Genomic DNA, 8,894 nt, shown 5'->3' with positions numbered 1-8,894 from the left:
GGATCGCAACCCTCAGTGTTGCCCCCGTACCGGACCGGGGACCGGCAATGGGATCGCAACCCTCAGTGTTGCCCCCGTACCGGACCGGGGACCGGCAACGGGATCGCAACCCTCGGCGCTGCTCCCGCGCCTTGCTCAGCCAGTGAGCGGGAACCGGCCCCTCCTACACTCCAACTTTTAAGTCACTCCCACCCCAGCAGGATCCCACTCATCAGTAGACTAGGCACCCTGGAAATACAAAAACATTAGCCTGACTCTGCCACTGGCTTTCTACGTAACCTCAGGCAAGACCCTTCACTGCCCATTGCTGTCCTCACCCTGGTTCTGGACGTGTCATACATCTTGCCATGGTCCACCTGTCTGTGAAATGGGTCAATAATTGCTCTCCACCTGCTTTTTCCTAAAGGGGAGAGCTGAGTACCTCCTGTGACCCCCAGGCCCAGCTCCTCACCACCTCTCCATTACCTTTGGTTCCCATGGGCGTGGGGCAGTCTTCAGGCACAGAGGGCAGAATACGGGTATAATAGCTCACGTTGGAGAAGGACTCCCAGCTGATGTAGTCATGTGCTGAGTTGTAGGTGGGGGGGCTGGGAATACGGTTGGAACGCACTGCAGAGAGTAAACATAATGGTGACAATGGTGTTCCCACCCCCAGTTGTGCCACCTCCTCTTGGGTTGGGGCTTGTTTCATCTGGCGTCATAGAGTCTCCCACCCACAGCCTTTACTGGATGCTGAGAATCCCAAGAACCGGCAGGATTTCTTGCTCCCCCAGATCAGAGAGGCCCTGCTCCACACCCACCTGTGAGTACCAGGCGCATGAGCGTGTCTCGGATGAAGGTGGCATTGATGAACTCCCAGAACCAGCGCCCATGTGTCAGCAGGAAGTGGAAGAGAGAGGGGCTGGGCCGCAATGAATTCCGGAGCCAGGTCCACAGCTCAGCTGCAGGGGCAGTGGGAGCCACTCAGTTGGGCCCTCCTGGCAGGACCAGAAGTAGCCAGGGTGGAGGATGGGGACTGGGGATGAAGGCCAGGATGGAACAGGGTAGTACCTACAGGGGTGGGGAGTGGTAAAGTTGAAACCTTGGGAGTGATGACACATGACAGAGCCGAACCAGACATGAGGACAGGGGACAGGGAGTGTGACTTGCCACAGAGCCCAAACCAGAGAGTGAGGATGAACAGGAGCAAGAGCTCAGGCTGGAGCCAGGTCAGGGAGAGAGGCAGAGCCGGGCAAGGAATGAGAATGGGGCCAGTGGCCAGAGACAAGGGCAGGAAGTGGGGAGGAGGAGCCCAGGGGAGTAGGAAGGCCCAGAAGAAAGGGAAGTGGGGCTGGAGGCCCGGCTCACGGACGGTGCAGTTGGGGCCGGAATAGCCCGTGCGGGTGCAGTCACACTGGTAGCGGTCAAGGCCGAAGCGGACACAGATTCCCTGGTGCTGGCATGGATAGTAACAACACGGGTTCACTGTGGGTGAGAAATAGGGATCAGAGACCATGCTGGGGTGGCCTACTGACTCCCATCCAGCCCCCAGTTGGGGAGTGAGGGGCTAGAGACATGGACTCAAGTTGCAGCTCTGTTCCCCATCACTGGGTGGACCCTCTGCGGACTTCAGAGCTCCCCTACGGTTCTACCTGTTCCCACAGCTATGAACATCAAACCTCCCACCGTGGTGTTTCCAGATCTTGCTCTGATCTCCAGCCTAGCCCACATGAGGCCCCCAGGGGACATCCTCCCTCCCTCCCTTCTGCCACCAAAGGCAGGCAGGGGAAGAGTCCAGACCCCAGGCTATAACGCTGAAGGCTAGGAAATAGCTGATAAGACGCTGTAACCACAGGCTTCTACAGTGTTCACTTCCTGCCTAGTCAGAGCCCAGAAGCAAGAGTGGGGTAGGTGGGGTTCAGAAAAGAAACAAGGATGGGGGGTGGATGTCCTCTCAGACCAGCCACAAGCTCTGAGCCCCTGGACAATAGGAAAAGGAGATCTCCAACCATCCCCCCATTTCTGCAGAAGGAAAGAAAGAGTACCTTAATACCCACTTTGCAGATGGTGAAACTGAGGCCAGAAAAAGGGAAAGTTAGACAGGCCACCCAGCAAGTCACACCAGACCAACTGCCCATCTGTTCACTAACACTCCACCCCCATAGGCTCAACAATCAAGTTCAAGGAAATAAGTTTTCCAGACCTCTGGGGACAAAGTGCGGGTCTGAGAGGGAGGGAGGACCCCATTGTCTCAGCTGCCTCAACCCCCATTCCTGATAGGCCCAGACTTGTTCCAAGTCAGGTGGGATCTAGGCTCTAGGATCCTAAGGAAGATCATGGACCAAGGGAACAGGGGAGAGATGGCTGGAAAAAAGTCTCCTGAGAGTATAAGTAGAGCTCTGGGATCTGCCCTCCTGCCTCCTGGAGAACCCCCCACAAGGAAGTCCCTCCCTGCATCTAACCCAGCTCCCTCTGACCACCGCCCCCTTGCTCAAATCTGCACTGCTTTGGTGATTCTCCAAAAGCAAAGTTAGAGACTCCTTAGAGCTCATTCGGATCCCACCCCATGCAGAGTTCCCCTCACAGCTCATAAAGGGAAACTGAGACTTACGGAGAGGTGGTGATTTGGCCAAAGGAACAGAACAGAGCCAGGCAGACCCAAGACTCCTGGCCCCTGGAGGCAGACTCCTTCCCTGGCCTTACACGGAAAACTCCAGGCTCCCTTCTGCAAATGTACTTCCTTATCTGGGCCCAGAGCCAACACTACAGGGAACTCTTATTCTTTGTGCAACTGATTATTGGGGGTCAAGAGGGTAGTGAAAGGTGGGAGTGGCCTGGGATGAAATATTCAGTCTTCTCAGGGTGTTATGATCAGAGGCCATGACCCTGGGAAATGTCTGGTCCCTCCAGTCTCAGTCTCCTCGTTTCACAGCTTGGGGCTTGACTGGGCAGCAGTGTGCTCCTGGCTCCCATCTTCAGGAGGGCCCCCACCAACACTCCCTCACCGACACAAACAAGCAAGCAAGAACTGCAAAAATCATGCAAATAGTTTGCTAAAGCCCTGGCGACTCCCCACAGCCCCATAATGGCATCTGTGTGACCCTGGCAGGGGTGTAGGAGGGAGGGGCCCATGGGAAGAAGGCTGGACAGAGAGGCTTTATCAGGATGTCACAGGAGGACCTGGCAGGCAGGGGCCAGGGCAGGGAGCTAGCAGGACCTCAGCCTTCCCGTCCCATAGCCACAGACCCAGAAAGGCCAAGGAGCCTCAGCTGGCTCAGGGACCTGGTCCCTCCAAGAATGGATTCCTCACCCCTGCTAGAACTCTCCCATTGATCTCTCCCACTCACACCACTCTGCTCACCTGCCTAATTCACCTGCCCAGGAGCCCCCGTAACTCCCCACTGCCCAGCATCCAACCCTAGTACACAAGGCCCTCTGTCACCAACAGGCCAGTCCTACCACTCAGCAGTCTCAGGTCTCCTCAGGACTCAATTTCCCTGTCCCTACCACACTAGGGATCTCAGAAGGATCTCAAGAGGTCCCTTTAGCTCAAACATTCTACGGCAGCCCCCTCCCTCAGGCCCATCCCTGATCCAGGCTGTTGCTCCTCCTTAATAAATTTCCTCCACATCTATCTGACCCTCCCGCCTGAGCCCACTCCATGCCTCCCCCAGCAGGCTTTCCCAGAATGTCCACACTCCAGCTCCTCCCACTTGCCCTCGCGCTGGCTCCTGGCTCCAGGTTCCAACTACACCTGCTCTTCTCATCCACAGGCTTCAAGAAAAGGGGCCACACCTTCCCTGACTTTATCCTCCCCCAACACAGGCCATGCACACAGCTGGGGCTCAGCCCAGGTCTTGGAAGGATCGACCTGCCTGGAGGATCCAGATGTGCTGGCCAGATCTTAACAAATGTTTGTGTAATAGATAAAATGGAGCAAAGAGACTAGCCACTGCCACCAGCCCTCAGCAGCTTGGGTTGCTCTGAGGAGCCAGAAGGCCTCCTGCTGCAGTTCTGGAATTCTTCCCCAGCAGGCAAAAGAGCTGCACACTCCAGACTCCAGATGCTGCTGAAACTGCTGCCCACATCCCTCTCCTGCCAAGACAGGCAGAGCTGAGGCTCCTGCCTCCCACACCGGCTGTCCAGCTTTCCCATTCTCCTCCCTTGTGTGTTTTCCATAAACACCAGTGGCCCCAAGGCAGGGAAAGTTCTCCCCAGCAAGGACAGCAGCTGTTGCTGGGGTCCCAAGAGAAGACTGGGTGCTGCTTGACCATGGCTGGACTGTCACAGTTGGGCCTGGTATGCCAGGACTGTAGCTGACCAAGTCCATAACCTTACATACCCACCACGCATGTATCTTCCCAGTAGTGGTGAGCGAGCCTCCCCTTTGCACAATGAAGAATGCAAGGCTCAGAGAAGGCAGGAGACTTGCCCAAGCCCCACTCCTTTGAAGTTTCAAAGCTTAGACTTGAATCCCCTTCTCTTCCCCTACATTTCTCCTCCTGGAGGTGCACAGGCCTGGATTTGGGGAAAGGATGGATGAGAGAGTCACTTTGATCCACAGGCTGGGAATGACCCCAGGTGAGGTAGATTCATCACTGTTCCTTCAAGGTGGACCTTGAAAATCCTGAATGAATGAAACCACGACCCCAGAGGGATCACCATTCCCTGCCACAACCAGACTTCTGGGAACTATTCAAACAGAACCAGGCCTGGATTTGGGGAAAGGATGGATGAGAGAGTCACTTTGATCCACAGGCTGGGAATGACCCCAGGTGAGGTAGGTTCATCACTGTTCCTTCAAGGTGGACCTTGAAAATCCTGAATGAATGAAACCGCGACCCCAGAGGGATCACCATTCCCTGCCACAACCAGACTTCTGGGAACTATTCAAACAGAAAGGCCTTCCTTCATTCTAACATCAATCCCACATGCTTTCATGCCAACCCAGTTCTGTGCTCAGTAGAAGACACCCCTGTATAATAAATCATCAAGAAAGACCTGGGGAGATGCAGGCACTGAGTCAAATTCATCTTGAGTCTTCCACATCCAGCACAGGGCCAGGTACCAAGTAGGTGCTCAGGAAAGATGTATTAGAGAGTGGCTTCTCTTACTGACTCCATGTCCTTGGGCAAGTCCCTTCCACCCTCGGTCCTCATTTTCCTGTCTATCCCATGAAAGGGATAGAACAGGTGGGCTCAAAGGAGCCCTTCCATTCTGACACCCTGTCCCCTTCTCTTCTCTGGGTGAAGCTACTCTATCCCGCTCCATTATTTTCATCAACACGATTCCCTCACCCCCTGAGTAGAGAACTTTAGAGCTTGCTCTCACTGAGTCCTCAAGACACCCCAGAGGTGGGTGGGCCCCGCTCCATTATTTTCATCTACACGATTCCCTCACCCCTTGAGTAGAGAACTTTAGAGCTTGCTCTCACTGAGTCCTCAAGACACCCCAGAGGTGGGTGGGATCAGCACAGCCATACCACTCAGGAGACACACGAGCCCTCAGGCCAAGCAGCTGGTCCACATACTCTTAGAGAAGAACTGTCCAGGACTGCCTGGCTCCAGAACCTTTCCAAGGGTTTGCACAAGGAAATGTCCTCCAGCCCGAGTCCAGGCTCCAGACTCAGGGCTGAGCATGACTAGGTGATAGGCATAGGCAGGGAACACCAAGTTCTTCAGGATGCAGAGGCGACAGGCTGGACCCAAATCCCCTAAGAATAATATTTAGAGAAGCTCCAGGGCCCTGACTAGCCAGGCCTAGGCCCCAGTTCCTATGTGACGCTGGGTAGGCAGCCAGAGGCCAGGCACCAACACAAGTCCAGACAGCTGGGCCCAGCAGTTGAAAAGCCCAGCTGGAGAGGAAACCTTCTCTGGCCCACAGACCAGCTGTTGCTGGTGATAGGAGGCAGCACAGGCAGGCAGTACAGGCTGGGTTCCTGCCCCATGTGTCAGGGTTAGCTGGCCTCAGGCTCCTCTGGCTGGCACGCACCTCTGGTTGCCAGGTTATGACTATCCTTAGCTAGGGAGAGGGCACTAAGCCAGATCCTGGGGCTGGAGAGGATGCATTTGAACACTAAGGATCCCCTGGCACAAACTTGCCCTCCCCCACAGGAGAGGCAGAAGCAACATTCTCTCCTGTATCTGCCCTCTCAGGTAGTCTGCAGCCCTGTCTCCTCATCTCTTAGTCTCCTTTGCTTCTTCTCTGGGGGCAAAATGCAGGCTTTGGCTTCCTGGGACAGATGCCACGCAGCTTGGGCCTCAGTTTACTCACAGACTCGGAAGTACAAAGGCAGCCAAGCCTTCAGCCCTGCACCCCGCCTGTCATCCATTCTTTCCTAGAGCCTTGCAGGATTCTCCTTCCTGGTCCCCGGCCTCCAGCCTTGCCGCCAAGTCATCCATCCGTCCTCGTTCCCCTGCTCCCAATTACCCTCGGCCCAAGTCCCAGCTCCTCAACTTAGTCATGCAGCACCTGCTGCATGTCCTAGTGCTCCCAGTTCTCCCATCCACCTCTCACTGTGCAGACCTTTGCACATTGGCTTCTACCAGAAAGACCCTTACAGTACTTCACAGTAAAGTCTCAACATTCCCCCCACCTGCCACCTCCTTCAAGGTCCAGTTCGAATGTCACCACCCCCAAGAAGTCTCCTTCAGTTCCTCACACTGAAAGGCAGCTGCTGCCTCCCCTGAGCTCCCGTGCTTCCTTCAGCCGTGGCTCTGATCCCCTTGGATGACAGTCTGTTGGCATTTCTGTCTCCACCATCAGACTGTAAGCTCCTCCCAGCCCTGGGTCTCGAGGCCCCAGCTAAAGACTAGCATAAAGCAAGCCCTCGGGAATGGAGGGAAATAAATCTGTTTAAACACTTACGATATAAAAGTAAATCGAAAACAGCTCATAGCGCATTGGTGAACAGACAGAGGAAGACAGGTGAGGTGGGCCCTGTGTACCAGGGTCCTGGATGGGGTCGGATGGGGCCCCAGAGGAAGTGCCAGGCTGGTCCAGGGACTGACAAGATGGGTCACTGAGGGAGCCTTACTGGCCCCAGCTCTGCCACCAACTCACTGCAGTGTCACAGACAAGTGGGCTCACCCCCTCTGGCCTCAGAATCCCTCTCTGTAAAATGGGTCTAACACATCTCCCTGGCAGCACTGTTGTGAGCACCAATAAAGTGGATACCCACAGTAAACCCTTTGTAAACTGTAAAGTGCTGCCTATTGAGTCTTCCTCCTCTTCTTTCCACAATCCAGGCTTTTGTTCCACCCAAACCCTTTCCTAGGCACCCTCCATCCTCTCCTTGGCTTCCCCAAATGCCGCCCACTCAAACCCTCTCTTCCAGGAGACCTGGTCTGCTTCTCAGTCCCGGTAGACATCCTTCCTCTCTCCTCTAAGCACCAACTCCCTAGAGCATCACAGCAGAAAGCTCAGACGCCCTCTGTCCACGCCCGCCCGTGCTCTCTTGGCCCCTCTTTACACCTAGCCCCTCACACAGCTAGGTGGTAGAGGAAGCTGTGTCCAGGCTGTGCATGTGCGCACACACACGCCCGCACACACACACGCACGCACGCACACACACACACACAGGCAGTAAGCTGGGGGAGGAAGGTTGGCTGAGTGAGGAGCTGAATTACGCACACACACACGCACGCACGCACACACACACACACACACACAGGCAGTAAGCTGGGGGAGGAAGGTTGGCTGAGTGAGGAGCTGAATTCCTTTACCTGGAACCAGGCACAGCATGGGGGAAGGAGGGGTAGAATTTTACAAAATCGGACTCCCCACCATCCTAGTGGTGATGAAACCCAAAGGGACCCAGTTTCCCCTGTGGGGAGTGGGAGGGGGAGCTTTCTGTGGAAAGACCTTGCAAAGTGCCTGGAGTCAGACAGACCTGAGTTCAAATCCAGAGCCCACCATGCACGGCTGTTAGCCATCACACCTACTGAGCCTCAGTTTCCTCGTCAGCCCAGTGGGGAGCTCACAGAGGAGGATTAAACCCCAGGGGAAGCAGCCTGACTCTGTAAGTGTATTTCCACCTCCCGTCTTCCCAGAATGGCTGATGCGCCAGGGGCCTTCACCAGGGGCAGACCTTCACCACTGGAGTTGGAAACCAGGAGGGGTCCCCAGAAAGTCAGAGGCTGCAGAAAGGGAACTCGTTCGCCAGTCTGTTTTCCCCTCGGCGCCTGCGAGGCCCCCACAGAAAACAGCGGGGTTACTGGGGTCTGCTGGAACAACTGGGGACCCAGCACAGGTGAGAGGGCTGTCCCTTCTCCTCGTACCGGCGCCAGATCCCAGTCTACCATCACCCCGCCCCAAAACAACCTAATAGCCCGCTAGCCCAGGCCACAGCCCCTGGAGGTCTTCAGAGAGCCCCCATCCCACCGACAGACAAAGCCGCCTCCCCCTTCCCAGGCACCTCGAGCAGAAAGGGGAAGCGGGGCCCGCTGGAGGGGAGAGGAGGGAGTTGGACCAGGCCGGCGGCGCAGGACCAGGGGTTCCCCGTGGGCGGGGAGGGGGCCGCTCACCCGGCGCGGGCGCCCCGGGGTCCGCGGGCAGGACCGGGGGCGGCGGCAGCAGGAGCAACAGCAACGGGAACCGGAGCGAGAGACTCCTCCCTGCAGAGGAGAGAGACGAGGGGCTGAGCCTGGCATTCAAGGCTCCGCTAGAGGACTCCTGGGCGCGCGGGGGGCACCGGGGTCGGACTCACGGCTCATGGCGCCGGGCGGCTGCTGCGTGCTGGACGCAGACTGCCGGAGTCCTGGGTGCGCCTTTAACACTGCCCGGGAGCTCCGACCCGCCCGCCCGGCCCCTCCCCACCCATGCCCCGGCTCCGCCCCCGCCTCTCCCTCCAGCTGTCACCTCGGCCGCCGCCGCGCGCTTACTTCCTCTGCTCCAGCGCCATCCAAGACACTTTA

The 8,894-nt window shown here is 56.7% G+C and overlaps 1 protein-coding gene across 1 annotated transcript in view; it reads right to left on the bottom strand.

Annotated features, from left to right (window-relative positions):
• Positions 1-8,693, bottom strand: part of PTGS1 (prostaglandin-endoperoxide synthase 1 (prostaglandin G/H synthase and cyclooxygenase)) — a 23,657-nt gene extending 14,964 nt beyond the window's left edge. Inside the window, 5 exon segments of the mRNA XM_008572036.1 lie at positions 466-609; positions 801-941; positions 1,348-1,464; positions 8,505-8,663; positions 8,666-8,693. Coding sequence (XP_008570258.1) covers positions 466-609; positions 801-941; positions 1,348-1,464; positions 8,505-8,663; positions 8,666-8,693 — 589 coding nt within the window.
• Between the last annotated feature and the right edge of the window lie 201 nt (positions 8,694-8,894).

Source organism: Galeopterus variegatus, unplaced genomic scaffold, assembly GCF_000696425.1.
Source record: "Galeopterus variegatus unplaced genomic scaffold, G_variegatus-3.0.2 Scaffold747, whole genome shotgun sequence".
Classification (NCBI taxonomy): Eukaryota; Metazoa; Chordata; class Mammalia; order Dermoptera; family Cynocephalidae; genus Galeopterus; species Galeopterus variegatus.
Note: the sequence above shows the minus strand (reverse complement) of the source record. Positions and strands in the feature narration are given on the sequence as shown.